This window comes from Pipistrellus hanaki (assembly GCF_964339955.1).
Source record: "Pipistrellus hanaki genome assembly, chromosome: 11".
NCBI lineage: Eukaryota > Metazoa > Chordata > Mammalia > Chiroptera > Vespertilionidae > Pipistrellus > Pipistrellus hanaki.
Window position 1 is genome coordinate 42,027,263 of NC_140513.1, and position 22,854 is coordinate 42,050,116.

Consider the following 22,854-nt stretch of genomic DNA (forward strand, 5'->3'; position numbering starts at 1 on the left):
ACCTCGGACTCTTCAGTCCGCAGGCCGTTGCTCTATCCACTGAGCCAAACCGGTTTTGGCACCTAGAGCGATTCTTAATGTTGGGAGGGCTTTTATCTCTGCCTGGTCCAACTTCCCACAACCCATCTGTCGTCCAGCCTCAGTGTGGACATGCCCGGCATTTCTCCAGTGTTAGGAGACAGGCCACCACTGAGCACAACCGCCATTTCCTTCAGTAAGATGGATTCAGTCCCCTGACTTCTGTATGTTCTACTCAGACCTTCGGAGAGTCTAACAAATGTCCTTTAAAACATCTGTAAACACATTCACCCCAGGACATCCTTCTCCAGGCTGACACACCTCGCCCCTCTATCCGCTCTCCGGGGAGCCTACAACTTGCACCACCCTGGTCCCCGCCTTCGGCACATTCCGCTTTCTTAGTGTCCCATTTAACACGTGGCACCCGGAGCATCACATGGATTCTGCGGGCCAATTGCAGGGTGGTTAGCTTTCTTACTCTGAACACCAGGATCCTGTTAACATAACTCAGGAGGGTGTTAACTTCTAACAGCAGCTTTGACACAGAGTTAACTCGCGTGAACATGTGACTTGTTGGAAAACTCCTCCTCACCCAAACACGCAGACAGCTCTTCTCTCACTGAAATGCTGTATTTTTTTTTATTTTTTATTTTTTTGAACCTACATCTACTGATATTATTCTTATCTCCTTGCAGTTCCAGTTAACTGATTTTTTTGTTTTCTCATTCTATAGTCTACGGATCTATCTGAATTTTTGTACCTTTTAAAAAGAAATCAAGTTTACTTCCTTGTCTTATTAAGTTTCATTGGTCATCTGAAGATTTGCTATAGACTATTGCTGAAAAATGGCTAAAAGGCAAAGGACAGGTCTCTCTATCATGCCCCCGAAAACCACGGCCAGTTGACACGGATTTATTAACCAGCAATCCTTAAAGTTGATTAGCCACATGACCACGCTGTCACGTCACCCACGTTTATCTCCTTTCTCAAGGTTATCCAGAAGGGCTGAAACCAAGACATGGCACATGTATGGCCTCTCCCATCTATCCACGTAGGATCCCCGCTGAAAGAAGGAAATGAGGTTCGCTTGCCATGGCTTTTTCTGAGAGACCCCCTACTGGTCCTTAATGGTATTATTTATCTTCTCTAAACAGCCCGATGGCATCTGAGTCATTTCTCCTAAGTTTTTAGCAAGGGTACACTTCTAGCAGAGCAGTCTCCAGTTCCTTTTCTCCTTTTGAGCTGGGGGACATTTGCTTACCTTGACTCTTCTGATTCCATTTCTGTTCTCTGGTCTCTTAATCATTATTAGCAGGAGCAACCTACACACTGTCTCAGGATGTAATTAGTTTGTAACTGGACACTTGAACGCATTTGAAGGGTCTTGATAAGCTTTCTATCCACTCTCCTATCAGGAGCTTTTGTTCCACCTTTATTATGCCTTGCTTTTCAAATCTGAGCATTGTTCTCCTTCCCAAAGAATCTGGAATTGGCATGTGAGGTCATTGTCGCCTCCTCCCTCCATCAAGTCTTACAAGTTGTTAGACTTGTAGCAGGAGTATTTCCTGAGTTCGGGGCCTGTGGTTGTGAAGGACTTGGACTTGAGGTCCACCAGCTTTGAGAAAGCACACAGGGAAGCAGTGGGAAGGCTGGCACTATCTGCCTGGCCTATCTGATTGGACACAGCCCTGGTACAGAGCAGAGTGGCAACCACAGGACTTTTCTCTCCCTAGGGCTCTTCAGGCTCTGCTCTGTTTCCTGAACATGGACTGTCTTCCTGCCCCTCGTTTTAGTTAGCCCAGATTCTATATAAGAAGATAGTAAGTCTTAGCTCGTTCTGAGTCCTACCTAGTTCTTTTTGTACTGTAGAACATCATTCGTTTATTGCATTCTCCCCCTCCCCCACCCACCCTCACCCCCCATTTCCAGCCCTGTACTGCTCAATAGGGCCAGAGTGCTTCCTGCCTCCATGGGCTCACCATGTGGTGGGGTGGCCCTCCCAGCCCACGTCACTGAGCAGGCAGTAGACTGGGGGATTCAGGGAAAGGGGGGTCATGTGAGTCCATTATATGAGGCTACAATGACATCTCATGTTTATGGTCACTTTTAGGGGGGGGAATGATGTATATGGATTCATTTAATTCCCATATATGCTGAAAAGGCACTGGTTAGCATTTCTCTCATTTTGAGTAAAGCTTTACTGCTATTTTGAAGGCTCACAGGTAGTTAACTCATTCTTCAGAAGGGATGGACTCTTATTAAAAAGCATTACATTGTTCCAAGATGTTTCTCCAAAGTGCCTTACCTGGAGGGCGTTTAGGTACTTGCCGTCTTTCCCATGTTGATTCATCCCAAGGCTTCATGAGATAGGCTGTTCCTACCGGTTCACGTTTTTTTTTTAAAATAGGCTTGTACAATAGTAAATACATTCTTAAAGCCACATCCATGCCATTATGTAATATTCTTTTTTGTCACTTTGTGTTTTTTTTAATTATTTTTTAAAATATATTTTATTGATGTTTTAGAGAGAGGAAGGGAGAGAAAGAGGGACACAGAGCTAGAAACATCGATGAGAGAGAAACATTGACCAGCTGCCTCCTGCACGCACCCTACTGGGGATGTACCCGCAACCAATGTACATGCCCTTGACTGGAATCGAACCTGGGACCTTTCAGTCCGCAGACCGATGCTCTATCCACTGAGCCAAACTGGTTTCGGCTGCTTTGGGGTTTTTGTACTTTTTTTTGCGCCACGCCAGTCAGATTGCCGACCTTCTGGGTAGTAGCTGTGTCCCCAGGTACCCCTTACCAGCCCCATTGAAAGTTATTCTGCGGGAATTTCCTTTGTTCAGACCTCACACACCCAGTGAGCTGTCACTTCTCTCACTCTCAGACCACAGAACCGTGCCCATCTCCCCTCAAACGATTTGCATTGTGGTCTGTAGGATGTCTCAGACAGTGTTTGTCATTCGCAGGTTTCTCTTCCATCACTCTACACTTTCAGAGGCGGCACAGTCTATTTTGGCTTCTGCATCCCCTTGGTTAACACCGTCATCAATTCAGTATCCCCCAAGTGCAATGATAAAAGCATTTCCCATTCTGTAACTTACTCCTAACATGCACTCAGATACCAGGTTTACTACACACGCGCACACACACATCTCCCCAGCGCACCTCTCCTCTGCCTCCAGGCACCCTGTCGTTCTCAGTCCCCTCCCTCCCGTGGCGGGCCTGGCCTGGGACAGCATGTCCTGCCTGTGTTCCCCGTCTCCAGTCGCCCGTCATTCTGCCTTTCTCCTGGATACTTACCTGAGCCTGTCCCACGGTGACTTAGGAACTTCCAACAGCTTCCCGTTGCACATTCCAGTAGCCTGCCTGATGATCCAACTCCTACCCTGGGGAAGATGGTCTTCCACCATCTGGCCTAGCGACCTTTCCAACTGGGTTGTCCTCCATGCCACCCCTTCTGTTTCAGACATCCCAGCTACTTCTCTGTAGCCTGCACTGCGCCTGCATTCCTCTGCCTGGGCTTTGCCCGCTCTGCCATGCCTCTGCTCCCCTAGGGCAGCGCTGGCAGTGCCTCTCAGTAGGGATCCCTACGTAGCCATGCCCGGGCCGAGGATGCCAATAGGCTCTAGGGTAAGATTTCGATGTGGTGGGGGAGGGGGTCCCTCTCCAGGTTTGTCACGCCTCCCCAAACCAGTTTGGCTCAGTGGATAGAGCGTCGGCCTGCGGACTGAAAGGTCCCAGGTTGGATTCCGGTCAAGGGCATGTACCTTGGTTGCGGGAACATCCCCAGTGGGAGGTGTGCAGGAGGCATCTGGTCGGTGTTTCTCTCTCATTGGTGTTTCTACCTCTCTATCCCTCTCCCTCCTTCAGTAAAACACATGGGGGAAAAATTAAAAGACTTGTCACACCTGTCAGTCCTTTCTCTGCCCCCACACGAAGGGACCCCAGCACAGCCATTTCCAAACCCTCAAGGGAAGAGGCTCCCTGGAACTCCCAGAAGGGACCTCAGGGGCCGCTTGCCGGTCGTTTCCAGTTGAGGGTCATTGGTTCCGGGAGCTGTTGGAAGGGAAGAGAGCTCCAGGAAGTAGAGCCCACGCCCTAGGTGTGAGGTTCAGAAGGCTGGTCTGGCAGTTGTTTGGGGCTCCCACCACTAGTATGTGCTGGTGCCGTCACCAACTGTGGCCTCTGTGCAGGGTGCAGGGCAGCTTTCCCAGGTAAGTATTTTCCCCGTTTGCCAAGGAGGAGCTAGACTGGGATAAGCTAAAGCTGCTTTCCTATGGTCTTCCATCCCCCCTGCACTCCTTACCCTCACCCCCATCCCCCACTGCTTCTAGAGCAGTGGACGGAGTGGAGGGGAATGGGACCAGAGTAGTAGACATTTCCAGGTTTGAGAGAAGCTGGAAAAGTCCCAAAGAAGGAGGAAAATCCTGGAGAAGTATTTATTTTTCCAGACGAGGGTCCAGACATCACCCCGTGTGACCTTCCCGTGAGGTGGGCAGGGCAGGTAGGTGAGGCGACTGAGGCTCAGAGAGCGACACAAATGGCCCAAGGTCGCCCAACCTAGGAGGCAGGAGCCAGGCGGGACGGGTACCCAGGTCTTCTGACGCCGGTGTTCTTTCTACTCTACCGCAGGTGTAACGTGGAGAAGGTGCCCAGTAATTCTCAGTTGGAAATAGAAGGAAACAGGTCAGGATCTGTCTTGTATCCCCGTGTCTCTAAATTACAGGTATCCCTTCGCCAAACCAGCCGCTTCCTCAGGGGTCCCTCCCGGGGGCCCCTCCTCGGAGTGCGGGACACCCGCTGTGGCTTCTGGGGTTGTGTGCAGTGTTTCCATCTGGGGTGTCCATTCTCTGAGTGCACGGCTGACCAAGGCGGCCCCAGCACCTCAGCCATGGGTTCCTGCGGCTTCTGTCTCACCCTGCGGGCCTCCTCGCTCTGTGCTTTGGAAGCTCCAAACATGCTGCTTGGGTCTCCCGCGGCGGGGGCGCTGTGCCTGGCATTCTGCAGCGACAACCTGGCTGGGCAGGGTTCAGGGTGCGACTTCTGACTTCCCTGCCGCCTGTGGTCCTGGGTGTTCTGAGCCAGTCTGTAACCTCTGTGTGCCTTTGCTTCTGTCTGATGCAAAGTGGAAATGCTTTCCTCCCAGAGATCTGGTGAGAATGCGACGATGTCAGCTGAGAGGGATTTGCATGATTTACCAGGGTTGGGAGTTGTTATGAAGGCACTGGAAGTAGCATTTCTTTTCCCCTTTCAGTCAGCCTGTACCTTTAAGAAAATATCACTAGGATACTTAACGTCTCTTTTCCACATTTGTCTAATAATGTCCTTTATGGCATCACCGTCCCCACTAGGTTAGGATCCCACTTAGGGCCAAGAGGAAAGAGATGGGGAGCATCCTGTGTTTCAGGATGGAGACCGATCACCAGCTGTGGCATTGTCCTGTGCCGAAGGAGGTTAAACGTGGGGGTCACTTGTACCTACCCACAGTCTGTGTGGAGGTGAAACCACTGGGCACTGTTGGTGTTCAGTAAATACTCGTCAGTCCCGGAAGCCAGACACACCATCCATCGTGTGTACTGAGAGACGTCAGTTGTGCTCTTGTTTTTGCCACTGTAACAGAGAACTCGGTTTGGGTTTGAATTTTGGGGTTGAAACAATAAGTACTTGACTCTATTATGTGGGCAGTTTCAATAATGAACCGACAGGTAAACACTCTACCCCACAACACAGGACAGAGGCTTTCAGGTCTAAATGGTACTAAACACCCAGCCCAGGGAACAAGGACAGACGGCTCTTCTTCCCTTCTCCCATCGCCATGGCCATGTGACCATGGACAGTTGGTTAATAATCACCTTAAAGGGTATTGCAAGCCTCCGGTGCCATGCCTGGGCTCTCTGAGGAGACGCCGTGACTGCAGGTGGTCGGGACCTAGATAAGTGAATGCATCGTTCTGGAAGACGTGTGTGATCTGTAAGTTCCAGAGCCCTAGCCGGGGGCTGGGGTTTGCTTCCTCGGGCTCTGGGTCTCTTTCGTCCTTGTCACTCGCATATGCTTCCTTTCCCCATGCCTGAGCTTACACGTTCGGAGGTTGTCTTCTGATGAACAGATTCTTAAAATTATTTTTTAATTCCTTTCTTTGTGTGTTCAAAGGTACTGAGTGTTTTCTGTTCAATCCCTGTTGTGTTGAGGATGGGAGAGAAATGAAAGAGCTCTATAAAGTAGTAATGGATACAGAGTATGAGCAATATATGTGTCTATGTCTACGCATGGGGTGGGAGGGGAGGAATGGGGCAGGGATAGGGACAGCTTCCGGGGGAATCCCCCCAGGAGACCGTGGCGGGGAGGAGGAGGCAAAGGCACTCAGGCCCGTGTGTGCAGGCAGCTGTGGAAGGTGGGAAAGCAGGACCCTTACAGCGCCACACAGACCTCAGTAGGACTGGGCCATCGGGCACAGGGAAGAGGAACATAGCATGGGACGTGGTAATAGGTAAGATGACGAGAATAAAACCTTAGAGGTGTAATTGACAGGAGTTAGGGGCAGACTAGATGTGAGAGGAGGAAGATGACTTGGATCTCTGTCCTGAGTGGTAAGTGAATGGTGTCATTTACAGAAATGCATATGAAATGAAAACGTGGCATATGCATGCCTGTGTTTGCACGTGTGTGTGTGTGTGTGTGTGTGTGTGTGTGTGTGTGTAGCTACCCAGCCCCACGTACTCCATCCCAGGAAATCTAAATTTTCTCCATAGCTATTAACAGCCTCTGACGTTGTGATTATGTTGTTAGTATTGACTGTCCCTTCAGGACCAGCCAAGAAGCTCTTTTAGACAAATTTTATTTTTAGCCGTGCTGGCACCAGACGGTCCATATGTCTTTAAATGCTGTAGAGGGGCTGTGACTTTGGAGCCCAGGCCCAGGCACTTTGCACTTAACACCCCAATTAGATTATAGAGAGATGGCCATGAAACAAGAATGTGACCAAGTGGATACACCTTTCCTGTAGCTTCTTGGAAAATTCCCAGTGCAGTTAGAGGCTCTGCATGTCAAGTAACCTGTGAACTTGGTTTAATCCAGTGTTTCCCAAACTCATTTGACCAATGGAAACACACACACACACACACACACACACACACACACTCCCTTTCAAGGAACACCGTTAGCAATCCATTAAGCTTACTGTGTTCCATGGATGACACTTTGGGAAGTGTTGACTGTATGCTCAGTAGCTGGATTTAGTCCAGAGAGAATCTGCTCAGGGAGACCTGGAGTCTAGCACTTTGTTTTGTCCTCGTTACAAATAAGGACACTTTCAGGGGTTTGCTCGAATGGACTTCTTCGACCCCTGGTGACTTGACACTTAACTAATGTTGCTCAGCCAGTAGGCAGGCAGGCCACAAGTCACCTTGGTCTGTTTGCTCTCCGTGGGGCCAGAGGCCTCTCCCAGGCTTCCGGCATTAGCCTGGCCCAGATGCCCAGGGTCTCTGCCTCTCCGGGCTACAAGCTTGTCCCAGTAACTGGTGTCATTTATCAGTGTTTTCCAAAGTGTGGTACGCGTACCCCCAGGGGTACGGGAAGAGTTTGGTGGGGGTACGCGTTGCACCCGAGTTTGGTGGGGATATGCACTGCACCGTGCTTAGCTGCGTCTAATTCTACGTTCTCATGAGTACAAGGGGTACTCAGCGTTACGAAAATTATAGAAGGGGTGCACATATGTCAAAAGTTTGGGAAACACTGATTTACATGAATGGCCTCCCGGAGGGAGGGGAAGGAGACCCAGCTGGAAATAACTGTTGTATAAACTGTCTTTACCACAACAACTCCACAAGTGTTTTCCTCAAAAAATGGATTGCACCGAAAGATGACAGTTATTGGGGCATCTATGGGAGCGGGCAAAAGTAGGTCTATAGCTCTTTGTACGGAAAACAATACAATAAGTAGTAATATGAGAACAAATTGTTTTGTGTGTTCACAACTGTAAACCTACTTTTGGCCCCCCATGTGTTCTTGTATATTCATGGAGGTGAGGGGGATTCATTCCTTTAGAATCACACCTCCTAGGTCTTCCTGAAGAATTCACTCAAGGGCCATTACAGGAAAAAGCAGTTCTCCACAGCCTGCTGTGACCCACCCCTTTGACAAAGGGACACCTGGGGTTTTCCGCTTATGTGTACTAGTAGAAGCATTTGATTTTGTTTGCCTGCAAAAGCTTTATGCTTTCCGGTTGGGTCACAATCCAGCCAAAATCTTGGAAGCATCTTTTTACCTTTATGAAGCAGAGGCCCAGGGTAAGAGCAGGGGACCGAGCTGCCAGTGGGAGGGAAGGTGGGTCCTCACCTTTTGGAAGGAGGGTGTCCTCTGAGGGACGCCACGGTCTACAAGTTGAGGTGAAGGAAGTTGGCCGAGTAGCTGACCGAGGACACAGCAGGCCTTCAGCTGTCACGTTAGACAGATGGACAGTGAGAATGCCGTACCGGTACCTGCTGTTAGGAAATGCTAAGTGAGAAAGAGAGAAGCATCTAGATGTCCTGAGTCACTATTTCTGAAAAGTCAAGTGACAGATGATCTAACTTCTCAAATGTCTCCTCAAAACGCTTAACTAGACAAGCAAACAGGTGATACTCTATGAACCCCGTGTCCTGCTGAGCACCTCTGATTTGCAGTAATAAGTTCAATGATAGGATTCCGAATAGAAACTACATAGTAGATTCTGATCGTTGCAATATATTAAAAATTTCATAGAATCATTCTGTTCTATGTATTTGGCTTTGTACGGTAGAGTGAAAAGGTGCTAATTGATGAAATGGGATGTTCATGCTGATATAAATAAGGGTGGGGCACAGGCCCCTTGGCATTGCTCTGGGAAAGATCAGATGAGACTTTTGACTTACAGCATGTTTTCAAAGAAGGTAACCCAATAAAAGGTGTTTGAGACCTACTTTATTTATGGATGATAATATGGTTCCACAGTACAATAATAGGTTGCAATTCTTTTTTTTTTTTTTTTAATAAGACTACATTTTTAATGTTTATTTATGCTCTGGCATATAGTTAATGCCTTTTTAAAAACCTCATTGAAGTTTTCTGCTTTTAAAATGTGATATCCTATATGGGTTTTTTGGGTGTGTTTTTTCAGTGAACGTTGTCATAACAAGTATTTATTCTTTAAGGCACATAATTTCAAAACACATAATTATGGACTCTATACATATAAAATTATATTTACACATGCATGTATATAATTACATGTGTGCATAGACACGTGTAAAATATCTATCCATAAGATATATATGCATCTACATTTGTAGTTGAGTGGATTACCAAAAGCAAAACCATGCTTCCCAGCATGATTGTACTGAGGGCTCCAGATACAGCCTCAGTGCTTTTCTCCTTGAGTTGGCCACGCCCCCTCGGTCTCCTTACATCAGGCTTTATCCTTTATCTTGCACTAACCGGACGCAACCTTATTTCTGTTGACAACTCGGGCACATCGTATACCTACAGTCCTTAACATAACGCTTGGTCGTTTTTACACCCACCTATTGATTCCACTATCAGAAGCAAGTCTGCCCCCTCCGTTATGTTGTCTTGGAGGTTAGATTTCCAAGCTTGTCGGGAATTACCATCCCTCAGCACCCAGTAAGATTCAGAGAGAGCGCGCATAGTGAGTCCAGAGTGCAGGTGCAGGTGCTACCTAATTTGGGGCTGGTTAGGATGCTGGGGGTCTCTCTGGTTAAGTGTGGTGCTGCTCTGATCTGAGTGCATGTGTACGTGACATGTATTAATTAAATCTCCCAGGAGTCTGACCCCGAAAAGTGGCAGCTTGCTTTCACCTGCTAGCCTCCAATGCTGACCCAGTTTTAGAGTTGTTCCCTCGTGATTTCCTGGGTTGGATTCCTTTAGGACTGCAATAACTTTTCTGTAAAATTCTCCCAACTCCACATGGTCTTCCAAACCATGACATCATTTTCTTAGGCGAGGTAGCCACGATTTTACATTCATTAAATAAAACCTGTCTCAACTTTAGTTAAAATCTCTTTGTCACAAGTAGCTATTGGAAATGCTTGTCAATAGATTAGGGGTCAGATAAAAAGGAAAACCATAAAGCAGCAAAAACAACAAAAAAAGAGAAGCTCACCCAATATCATATTTTCTTGGTTTGGGCTTGTTGGAAAGCCATAATATTTTAAAGGAGTCGGTTTCCCAGGTGGCATTTCAGCCTGCACTCTTCCATCTATACCTAAGCTATCATCAGAAGCTGATGCAGATGTAGTGTTGATAAGGTGTGCAGTCATCATTTTAGAATCACAGGAGTATAAACACGAAACTGTCGCCATTGGGTGTGTGGAGGTGACGGGAGAAATACTGGTTCCTGTGGCGCTGGCCTCTGAGGAGAGAAGCGGTGCTTGCCCACCAGCATCAGGAGATTCTGCTCAGTGCAGTGGGTTCCTTTACATTTTTATTTCAGGTTACGCTTTGCCACCCCCCACACCTTATGTCTTAGCAGGGTCATGTTTCTCATTTTGTGGTAGATCACTGTATAAAGCAGATCTGAAATGACAGGCTGTCGGTGGAATCCTTTTTTGGAGGAGGGCAGTGGGCATCCCTTTTGTGATGGGAAGCAATTTATATGTAGGCCTCAAATTGTGTAAAATGACATAAAGGAAAATACTTTGGGGGTAGGGTAAGCATTTCAACTGAAAAGGAGCACCTTCTGCAAACCGCTATACAATTAGTCCATTGTTCTGTACTTAAAAAAAAATTACATAACTTTCCAGCACTGGTGGGAGGGGGAGGAGCACTTGAAAGGTATATTGAAAAGGCCTTTGCTCAGCTTAAGTTGATAAAGAAATGCCAAGAATTCAAACTACCAGGCAGCTGCACTTCCACTTCTTTATTATCCCCCCCCCCCCCCCCCATTTATTTGAGGGAAAAATACATTGACTGCAGCGATTCCCTAGCAAGTGGCCACAGCACCTCGGTGCGTCCTGTCGGTTATGTGCTCCGGGACCGCCTGGCATGTCCTCCTGCCCGCCAGCTCCACGGCCTCGGGCGGGGCAGGGGCAGGTCTGACTGCAAGGAAAAGGCTCCCACCCAGTGTGGAGAAGGCGGAGGAATTAAGTTCTGAGCAGTGAGGCACCGAGAGTTAGTTACTGGGGAGAATTTCTTTCATTTTTATGGGAGATTTTCTTTCATTTTTATGGGATAATTTCTTTCATTTTTTTTCAATCCTGGATGGATAATGAGGTATTTGAAGAGGGAAAAAGGATAGAGACCTTCCAGCCACGGAGTGAGAGATGGGTCAGTTCTGGAAACTTAAGTAGGGTGGGGGGGGGGGGCATGGTACTTGGGGGTACACAGGGGAGAGGCTATATCCTGGCCGGGTTCACACAGAGGAGCTGAGAAGGCAGCCAGCCACAGGAAGACTTCCTTCCACAGCCCTGTCCTCCTCTGGCCGGTGTGCTCTGCTCTCAGGAAGGGGGAAAAGGAAGTGGGCTAGGAATGTTTTGAAACAGAATAAATTTGTCTCATTTTACACTGTTGGCCCCATGTCTCAGAACATTCAGTTCCCTCTCTTAGGAGCACATGTAACTCCGGACTCGTCTCCTTATAAGGTCCAGAATTTCTGTGACCTGAGGACTGAGTCATCAGACCAAGACCACTGAGCCATTTTGGTTCTGTTAGAGCTTTCTCGCACCCGTGGTGCCAAACACTCAGTGGCAGAGCTGAAGTGAAGAGGGTGCCCATCAAGGGGGACAAAGCAAAGGTGTGCTCCTAGTGTGTCACCAGAAAAATGACACCGTCTGTTGGCAATGGAGAAAATGACACTGACGATGTCATTGAGGGTCAGGTGTTAAATCCAAGATTGCAAAGAGGTCTGACTTCTTTATTGTTGCTAGGTTACGAGAATGCTAATCGTAATAGAAATAGAAAAATTCTACAGTATCTATAAATCGCCTTTCAGATATTCCTTTTCAAATAGGTAAAATGTTTCTCTATATAAAATCTCAGAATGATAGAAAGAGAATAGACCAGAAAGTGTGGCCGTGTGTTGAGGGCGATAGTACATAAAATGGGTTTTGCCACATACTGTGCGGTGTAGCTTGTGGAGGTACAAATGCATTTCTCAGCCCAGGAAGGTGGGGAGGGGGTGCATAGGAGTGGCTGCGAGTCTGTGTGTGAGAGAATACCTTGATATTCTTACCACAAGAATCTAAGAATCCAATTCCCTATTCCACTATAGTCTCCTTAAATCTCTTTGTGTGCTCCTGATTTTAGTATTCATGAAGCCCATATATGCATTAAAAAAATAAAACGGTGACCTAGTAAAACAAAAACTGGCCCATCCCTTTGACAGAAGATTTTCGGCTAATTTATGCAGGCCCCTTTGCACTTCAGCATTTTCCCCCACAGGTTGCTAGGCAACCGTCTGAGTTACTGCGCATGCCTTTTTTATGATAACTGTCATTACGATTATTTTTTAATTATACAACTGGGACTATGGATTAAAACGGCACATTGTCACTCATTCTTTGCTGCTGCTTTTAGCATTCTGGCACATTGCTAAAATCGCCTCAGAAATTGACATGGCAGTGATTTACGGATATTTTTTTTTTTTAAATATATTTCTGGCTTCACAAAGGAAAGCAAGATGGCATCGCAAGAAAAGCGAGGCTATTGTGAAAAATGGCTATACCATATCCCACCAGCTGTTACTGATCTGGATAAGCCACGTCCGATAGTGGGCTTGTGAATCTAAATGACGTACATTTTGTTCTTTTAACCATGTCTGTGTCTCATATTAAATGACGTCAGAAGCTTATATGTCCCTTTATAGCATTTTTCTCAAAAATTACAAAATGCTAAGCATTTGTTGCTTAATCTGCTTATAAATAATAAAGCTACCTTGCATTTGGGGGAGGGCACAGCACTCATTCCGGCAGCATTGGCGTCCACACTTGCTGATATGGTTGCCCTTTTCTGCCCAAATTGCTCCATACCACACAGAAGTGCAGTTAGGCGAGATGAAGGGGTTCCTCCGGCGAATAGCAATAAAGGGTGTAAAGTGCTCTAAAAAGAACAGGACCGAAAAGGTAGACTTCCCTAGGTGCACATACAAAAGCACTTCCTTTGCCGTTCCAGAGTATGTTCAAACCTATTTTCTAAATATGAAATGAATTTGAAGACAAAGGAATATGGAAATAAAGTCTGGCGTGTGTGTGTGTGTGTGTGTGTGTGTGTGTGTGTGTTTTATCCACTCAGTTATTATTCACTTAAAAAAAAATGTTGCTTGAAAGGGGCATTTTAAACTTTCCCATCAAAACGAAGAGAGAATTGCTATGCCGGGTGTGTGGCAGAAGTGGGGACCGAGTGGCACTTCCGTGTGATTCTGAAGTTCGCAGGAGAGACCTCTGTCTCCCGTAGAGTTGGGGGGTTTTCCTTGGCAGAAGGAGGCCCCATCTATGTGCGTGGGATGGCGGTGTGCTTCTCTGACACTTTGTGAAATGAAATAACAAGGGAGCCTTTCCTCAGGAGTGCGTGCTCTGTTACGTGTCTGTTTGTTTTCCCCACCCTACAGTTCAGGGCGACAGCTCAGTGAAGTCTTCATTCAGTTACCTTCAAGGAAAGAATTGCCAGAATACTATGAATTAATTAGGAAGCCGGTGGATTTCAAAAAAATAAAGGTAGATAAATTTTTTTTTTTTACAAACTTTTTTTAAAAAAAAAAATAAAAGTAAATTCATTGAAATGATGATAGGACATGAGTGGCGGCATCTTGTCTGATTGCCACTGACACCCACCCAGGGCCTTGTGCCTTCACATGCCTGTTGTTTAAACATCTTGCTGGGAGCTTGGTTTCATTGTATTGCATTTTATTGAAGTTTCAGACTCTGCAGACCCATTGCTCTTTCCGCTTCTCACCCCTCCCCCTCCCCCCCCCCCCTCCCCTGAGAAGGCACGTGGGTGGGAGGGCGGGCTCTCTGGACCGCACCCCTGGATTGTGCGGTCCCACACCCCAGGCAGAAGGGACCTGCAGTGAATGCCGAGAAGACAAAGGGAAAATTGGGTTTTGTGAAGCAAGTAGTAACTTGTATTTTTCTCTCCCTCCTCTTTTCCTCCGTTTTATCGCAAATATTCCATCAGGAAAGGATTCGTAACCACAAGTACCGGAGCCTGGGCGACCTGGAGAAGGACGTCATGCTGCTCTGCCACAACGCGCAGACCTTCAACCTGGAGGGCTCCCAGGTCTGTGTGCGCCGCCTGCAACACTCCCACCCACCCTCCCCGCGTGCCTTTAAGTAAAACGTGGCCTTCTCTACATTGGCACCGTTGCTACTCCCCTGGCAGAAGGAAAATGAAAAAGCAAAAGCCTGAATTCCATGCCACCTGCATACGCAAATTGAGGCTTTGGCATTTTCAGAGCCAGGCCAGCCATTCTGTACCACAGCTGCTCCAGCTCCTGCTCAGGCTTCGCTCTCATTAGAGGAGGAAGTCCAGTCGGTCACTCCATGTCATGCTTGGAGCAGGAGGTCCAGCCTGCGCTTCTACAGATTGTGCATTTGATTCCTTTTTTCTGATTGTAACCTTGCACGGGGAGTTGAAATTACTATGATTTAAAACCAAGAAAATACACACACACACACACACACACACACACATTGCCATAATTGCTTACCAGAATTTCCTTTTCTTCAGGCCATTTGCAATTCTCTACTTTTCCATCCACAGTGAGCAAGCTTAACGGTATAGAAGGGACAGTGAATTTATGAAAGATAACTTGGGGGAGGACACTTTCACTTTAATTCCACTTCAGTTCCTCTCACCCTTTGTGGGAGCCCCCGTTTTCCTGTGTGTTTTTCTGGCCTAATGCTCCTCATACCCATGAAGAAAGACCAGGAAGAGAGGCCTGTGTGTCTGCCAGCCAGTGCACCGTCAGCCACCACTGAATTCCTTAGGCCGCTTTCCGGGTCTGGCTTCTTGACCTTCATGTCAGTTCCAGTCACTAAAGTGGAGAACCCGGGACTCCTCAGACTGTGCCTTGAGCAGGCTGTACGCGTCTCGGTTAGTAGCAGTAAACAGGAGTACTGTTTGGACCAAAACAGGTCCCGAAAGCAAACCTTGTGTGTTCAAGACACTTTTCAAAGACAGCTGAGATGAAAACCAGGACACAGAGGGTAAATACATGAGTCAACCAGGAAGTCTTTCTGTGAGGGACCATTTACAGTCTCCGGATAGGTTTTGGGCCCCACTGGCTGTCTCACCCCTGCCATGGCCTGAGACTGGCTTCCCTGCCAGCCCACCCTGCGTGTGAATGGATCTTTTTCTGACCACCCTCTTATCCTGTCCGTCTGCTGCCCACCAAGCTCTGAGGTTCCCTGGGTGCTGTGGAATTCTCCAAAACACTTCATCTCCATGGGCTGTTTTCTGAAGTTGTGCCCTCCCCTAGCTCTTCAGCCTCATTTTCTATGAAGTGAGGAACTAACTGAACAACTTATGGTCTAGTCAGACTGGTCCCTTAAACACCTGCTCCCCTGGATGTGCACGCAGTTGTGAGAGACACTGCAGGGAGCTGTGTACCCCTCCCACCTTCACAAGGTGTGACGTGCTGTGTGCCATAGTCCAGTGTCATGACCCGAAAGTTGACAGAGGGTCAGCCCCAGATGTGTCTTTTTTTTTCTTTTTTTTTCTTGTCTTACCTTTCTCGCTTGCTCTCCTTTCTCATCCCCAATGGAATCCTCCTCGCCTTTAAGATCTAGCTCATCTGTGATGTCTCCAGCCCAGCGCTGAACCCCCAGGCCTGTGTCCTGTTGGGCTGTATTATTGGGGCTCACCACCAGTGGCCAGGTGTGTGGCTCATCTTTACAGTAAAGGAATACAGCCCTAGAGAACAGCGGTCATTTTTTTCCTTTTTTATTTTTGGCTTCATTTTATCATTTTAACAATTTTTAAGTGTGTAGGCCACTAGTGTTCAGTATATTCTCATTGTCACGCAACAGATCTTCCTCACTCTCGTTTTGTAAAACGGAAAAAACTCTTGTTCCCATTAAACAACAGCTCTCTTCTTCCCCCTCCCCCTGGAAACCACCGTTCTACTTTCTATTTCTATGTCTTGGAGTATTCTGAGATACCACCTAGGTGGAATCATTGAGTATTTGTCCGTTTGTAATGGGCTTATTATTTTACTTAGTGTAATGTCCTAGGGTTCATCTATGTTGTAGCATGTGGCAGGATTTTCCTTTTTAAAGCTGAATAATATCCCATTGTGTACATATACCTCATTTTATCTATTCTTAGTGGACATTTGGTTTGTTTGTACCGCTTGGCTATTGTAACGGTGCTGTAATGAACATGGGTGTGCAAATCTCTCTCCAACTCCTTGCTTCCAATTCTTTCGGCTGTATACCTGTAAGTGGGATTGCTAGATGTGTGGTTTTAAATTCTTTTTAATTTTAAAATTTAAAATTCTTAAATTTTTTTGGAGGAAAAAAACATTTCAGAACTTCATTTTCTCAGCAACTACAGGGCTATGCTAAGGTATATAAAGTATTGATTGGAATAGTATTGACTGGTACTGATAAGCTCAGGAATAAAGAATAGCTTCCATTTCGTTAGGGGGATTGCATTTTAAAGAAGGTTGCTTTGCCACACTATTTGATAGACCAATTCAAATAAAAGCTTTTTAAACTACTTTTGTCAAAAATGTGAGGATTGGTTATAGAAGTCCACCCTTCTCTCCCAGGTGCGCACCTGTACACACAAACACAGAAATACAGACACACACACACTACAATTATTTCAACTGCATTTGGACTTTTTTCTCTAAGAACACGTGTGTTTGTATTAGACCTGGGCTTTTTCCTGTTTGACTGTCCTGCAGGCATAAGAGCTGGCACTGATGTTTCTAGTAAAATCCACGTAAAATGAAGCTGGCATGCTTCAAGAGAAGCAGCGCCCGCTGCGACCGTGAGTCTTGGGCCCTCAGCTTGTCATTCCTAACAGATGCCGCTCTGCCCCTTTAGATCTACGAAGACTCCATCGTCTTACAGTCTGTGTTTAAGAGCGCGCGGCAGAAAATTGCCAAAGAGGAGGAGAGCGAGGACGACAGCAACGAAGAGGAGGAGGAGGAAGACGAAGAGGAATCGGAGTCGGAAGGTAAGCTCGGGCGTCAGGTTCTTCTACCTCTGTAGAACGCGCTAGAAACACGGACCCTCCGGCCCCTGTGCAGTCTACTGACCTGGGACCCGGGGAGGAACAGGCAGGAGGCACTGACCACAGTGTTGATGGAAAATGTCTATTGCACTGGTTTGCACAACCTCCAGTGAGCATTCACCACATGCTGAGCTTGGGGGCACGCATTACCTCATTTTCCAGAGGAGAGCACTGAGCTAGAGCTGGCTTAAGGCGCTTGCTGTCTGAGGCAGCCCGGCAAGGACATGGCAGAACAGAGCCGGAACGCAGGTCAGTATGTCTCCAGCTTCTGATTTTTTAGCTCCTGTTTTTTCTACACCTAAGTATTTTGTTCATAAAAGTAGAGCACACTGTTTTATAGCATGGTTTTTCTTTTATTGGGGACATTTTCCCACAGCAATCAGTGTGGTTGTGTTTTTTGTGTGTTTTTTTTAACAGCAATTTATATTACCATTTATTAATGAATGTACCAAAATATATTACTCTAAAGAATGCTGCCCTAAACATTCTTACCCATAAATCATTGCAAACATCCGATGCTTACATGTTACTACCCAGCTGGAGTCCACTTCCTTGATGGCAGTCTGTTTCCCATATCCAGTATCAGCCTTCCGAGTGATACTGCCTTTTATTTATTCAACCATTTTCCATTTTACATGGTTCTCACCCAGTGCTTATATCCCTGCACTTGATGAATAAATGCACATTATCTTAGCTAGGTATTTCCTTCTGTAGAGCCAGATTTCTCATCTGTTTTCAAAGAGCTGCCGCCCAGCCCATCTATCAGTTTTACTTCTCCAGTCTCTCTCGAGGCTTGGCGTGTTAACTAGCTGCTGCTGTTATTACAAGTTCCCACGAACTCTGTGGCTTGATCAAGCAGCTGATGCTCTCCTAGCTCTTTCCATCACAGGCGCGGTGTGGGCAGTCTTTCCTCCTTTGTCATAAATTAATTGACCATATATGGGAGGTTTATTTCTGGGCTCTCTGTTCTGTTCCAGTAATTTCTGTGTCACTGTTTTGATTACAATAACTTTGTCATATAGTTTGAAGTTAGGGAACGTAGTACCTCTAACTTTGTCCTTCTTTCGTAAGATTGCTCTTTGGCTATTGATGGTCTTTTGTGTTTCCATAAATATTTTAGGATTATTTGTTTTACTTCTGTAAAAAAAATGCCACTGGGATATTGATCGGGATTGCACTGAATCTGTAGATTGCTTGCTTTGGGTAGTATGGACATTCTAATGTTACTCCTTTTCATTTAAAGAGCATGAACTATGCCTCCCTGTATTAGCATCTTCTTCAATGTGTTATAGGTCCTCCGCCTCCTTGATTAAACATATTCCTCCGTGTCTTCTTCTTCTTGAGACGCACCAAACACGATATTCTAACAAAACTGGCTTGAATGAGAGATCCACATTCTCAGTGACTTCATCATCACGTCCTAAAAGGGGTGTTCTGTGGAACAGATTTTCTTCATACTTGGGGATACACACCTGTATTTATGCTATAGCCCATTGAACACCCCTAAGTGCTTTTGTTCCCATCCTCCGAATAGCCCTATGAGCGGGCAAATGGCCACATCCCTGCGGGCTGATGTAGAAGACCATTGTTAGAAGCTTGCCATATGAATGTGCACCAGACTGCCCCCAGATTCTGCCAAGATCTGCCAGCAACGGGCTTCATGGCACTTAATTTCTAGAGGAAAAAAGCTGGGAACTTGAGCACCCATCCCTAGGGGACTGGTTAAAAATCACAGTGTACACATAAGGTGGACATTTTCCAGGTTGGTCTATAGAAATGCCCCACAGCCGTGAGGAAGAAAGCACGGTGTGGAAATGAGCATACAGCCACCCCTTTGGGACAGGGTATAAAGGGTGTGTGTGTACACACACAGGGGTGGCTATATGCGCAGGGATGGATGTGAAATTCTTTTTCTGGCAATAATCACCAGAACGAGAACAGTAGGTAGAGAGATGGGGGAAGGGAGCTTTCATGTTCACTTGCTTGAGCGTTTTGTTTTTACTTTCCATTTTGAACCTTTCTATGCTGTCAAAAGGAAATTCAAATAGTTGGATTTTCTTTCTTAAATGTCAAAGTTCTCTGTCTACACCACCCCCTCCACAAAGTTGAAGGTCCTCTGCCTGTCCCGGGTCCCTCCTGTGGCCTGTGTACCCTCAAGGTCTGTGGTGTGCGTGCTGAGGCGTGTTTGCAAGTGGAAGGGGTGCGAACTAGACAGGACGACAGAAACCAGGTAGAAACCACGAGTGACCTGGACACTCCTGCACAAAGGAGTTCCCTGCGACTCCTCATTGCTGTCTCTTTTGTTTCCACTGCAGCAAAGTCTGTTAAGGTGAAGATCAAGCTCAATAAAAAAGACGAGAAAGGTCGGGACAAGGGAAAAGGCAAGAAAAGGCCAAATCGAGGAAAAGCCAAACCTGTGGTGAGCGACTTCGACAGCGACGAGGAGCAGGATGAGAACGTAAGTGGAGCTGGGGCCGCGGCCTCTCCGCTTTGGGCTCCTCTGACGCTCCCCTGTCCTTCCCGGCCTCCTCTCTTTATTACCTGGAAATGAAAACGTCAGGATTGGGTGAGATTTCATTTCTGATGGATGTGCGCGGCGCTGCCTGCTTACAGCACGAGGAATTTGGGTCTTTGTTTATTGCTTTTTTAATAGTCTTCAAAAATGAAAAACGCCAAATCAAGTTTCCTTCCTCCCTTTCTTCTCTTCCCACTGCTGACTTACAGATAGAGTTTTCTCCAGGGCCAGTTAACATTTTACCTCCTGACCCTCAGCATCGTGCCTGGGCAATGTATAGATGGAATAAGGATTAGATGAAAGAGTAAGAAAAAAGTTAGGATGTCAGAGTGCTGGGTTTGAGTTGCTTTTTAAAACACTGCAAAAACAAGCAAACAAACAAAACCCCAAACAAAACTTCATTCCATTTTTCCTTCCTTTGTCTCAGGAACAGTCAGAAGCAAGCGGGACTGATGACGAGTGATGGATACGGACCTTGGACCTTGGACCTTGTCCCAATGAATTCCTTCCTCCCCTCTCTCACTTCTACCCAGTGAGTTCGTTTGTGGTATGGGCACTGGGCTGTTTCTATATCATCCTCATCACCTACACACTAGCTTTAGGATAGTGCCAGACAAACATATGCTATCATGGTGTAAAAAAAAGCGCGCACACAAATATTTGTAACATATTGTGACCAAACGGGCCTCAAAGATTAAAACCAACAAAATAAAAGCTTTTGATGGAAAATATGTGGGTGGATAGTATATTTCTATGGGTGGGTCTAATTTGGTAATGGTTTGATGGTGCCTGGTTTTATCACCTGCTCTGATGAGAAGATTTTGTCTTTTTGTAGCACTGATAACCAGAAGTCATTCAAAGTCACTGGTTATTTTATTTTTCATCAGGCAATTTTCACGATTTTTATTTGTTTGGTATTTTTTTTTTTTTACACTGTGGTACATATAAGCAACTTTAATAGGTGATTAATGTACAGTAGTTAGACTTCACCTGCATAGACATTTTTCCATTTTATGCTCTATGACCTAAAAAATAAAACTGCTTTTTGAATTGTGTAAGATTTATGTCTACTGTAAACATTGCTTTTTTTTTTTTTGCTCTTGATTTAAAAGGTTCTGTTGAAATGCTATTGAATATTGCAGTCTATATAGTGCATTGGATGGCTTTTTTTTTTTTTTTTTGTCACCCTGATCTCCTATGTTACCAATGTGTATCGTCTCCTCCCTAAAGTGTACTTACTCTTTGCTTTCTTTGCACAATGTCTTTGGTTGCAAGTCATAAGCCTGAGGCAAATAAAATTCCAGTAATTTCCAAGATTTTGGCGGTGGTGCTTTCCTAATAAACAGATAACTTAGCTCAACAAATGTTGCTTCTTGCTTTTGAGTTCCAGAGCATTGAAACTCTGGTGCCTGGGTGACAGGCTCCTGCCACTGAGCATTTGTGTGTGTTGGGGGGGTGGTGCAGAGAGAGCCATACTGCTGCAATGAACCAAGTGTGTCACAGGGAGAGCAGTCTGTTGCTTGGGTGACATGCATAGTGGTGGAAGTGCTGCCATGGACTAAGGCCCCCTCCCCAGTCTTCCCCAGTGGTTTACTAGCCAGAAAACCTTCCTTTAATTTACTCCAAGTCAATAGCAGTTAAACTCATTTAAAAAAGTATTTTCTAGGAACGCATTTTTTGGTCTATAATAATAGAGTAATATGCTAATTACACCAGAAGACTCCTGTGCCGGAAGGCCTATTCTTGCACGAATTTCACGCACCTGGCCTCCAGTAATAAAATAAATGTACGTGGGCATTGTAGAAAACATGGGCAGCAGGAAAAGGACAAAGAAATCTTACCTCCCAGAGAAAAGTGCTTGAGACTGCCAGTGTCTGGTGTGCATGGGAGAAGCTTGGAAATCATCTCTCCCATTCACACAACAAGAAGAAAGCTGAACAAACTGAAAATCAACAGCTCTTTTTAGGTCAAACCACTGAGGTCATGGGGCAAACCAGCTGCCCCCAAAACTGAAGACGTACAGAGGCAGACGCAGAGAATCACAACCTACACTAAGCAGAAGACCAGGAAAACCTCCTCCAATCATGAACTGCTGGAGACTGTGGTGGACAAGTTTGAGAGAAAACCTCCAGGGGGCGCCAATCTTAGGAGGGGGGGGGGGAAATCTCATAGTTTTAGCAGAAAGAGTGGGAAGGAGCCATTTAAAAATATGCCCAGGATCTTTTGTCCTCAATGGAAATTTTCCCCAGAGCCTAACTGACCTGAACAAGGGAAATAACCCAACTCCAATATTCTCTAACCCAGTGGTCAGCAAACTACGGCTCGCGAGCAACAGTTTGCCGCTCTGTTGACTAATGAGTTTGTTGACCACTGGATGGGGGCTTAATCACAAGGAATAGCAACAGCCTGTAATTATTGGAATCGAGAGTCTAGGTCAGTGGTCGGCAAACTCAGTCAACAGAGCGGCAAACAGCTGCTTGCAAGCTACAGTTTGCCGACCACTGCTCCAACCTTTCCGTCTCTCATAAGTGGGGGGGAAAAACAGCTGAGTACTTGTTCCAGGTCACAGCTCGGGGTCACAGGCTCACTGAAAGACTGAGACCTAGTCATGGGCTATAGAGCATCTGCCCCTACCTGGCCTCTCCCCCTCACTACCACCTCAGCAGGCGTCAGTACAGCACCAAGGTAATACAATGGAAAGAACACGCTTCTCAGGTCGCATTTGCTGATTCTCTGGGAAAACAAAGGACAGGGAAACAAGGACAGCAGAGGAAACTTGAGCCCCTGACACTTAAGCTCAGTAAACAGAGAGCACAGCCAAACGTAAAGCCTCGCACTAACACATCTCAATCCTCTTTACCTAGTACACTGTGTCCCACTCGCAACAAGAAATCACAGGCAAACTAAAAGACAATGTGTTTTGAAGAGACGGAGCAAGCACAGCTATGGCAGACATCAGGACTATCAGACAGAATTTGAAACAACTGATTAATATGCTAGGGACTCCGCTTTAAAAAAAAAAAAAAAAAGACACTTGCAAGAACCAGGTGGGTAATAATTGCAGAGAGATGGAAACTCAAAAGAATCAAAGGAAATTACAGAAAT

General features: G+C 46.2%; 1 protein-coding gene across 5 annotated transcripts in view; it reads left to right on the top strand.

Moving 5' to 3' along the window:
* Positions 1 to 21,065, top strand: part of SMARCA2 (SWI/SNF related BAF chromatin remodeling complex subunit ATPase 2) — a 164,445-nt gene extending 143,380 nt beyond the window's left edge. For 3 of the 5 annotated variants that reach the window (XM_084899466.1, XM_084899468.1, XM_084899467.1), the window contains exons 29-34: positions 4,659 to 4,712; positions 13,603 to 13,708; positions 14,169 to 14,270; positions 17,045 to 17,177; positions 19,550 to 19,692; positions 20,177 to 21,065. In XM_084899466.1, coding sequence (XP_084755592.1) covers positions 4,659 to 4,712; positions 13,603 to 13,708; positions 14,169 to 14,270; positions 17,045 to 17,177; positions 19,550 to 19,692; positions 20,177 to 20,212 — 574 coding nt within the window. In that variant the 3' untranslated portion in view covers positions 20,213 to 21,065. The remainder of the gene's footprint in view (positions 1 to 4,658; positions 4,713 to 13,602; positions 13,709 to 14,168; positions 14,271 to 17,044; positions 17,178 to 19,549; positions 19,693 to 20,176) is intronic. The other 2 variants (XM_084899469.1, XM_084899470.1) reach the window with 1 other exon arrangement.
* The last annotated feature ends 1,789 nt before the right edge of the window (positions 21,066 to 22,854 follow it).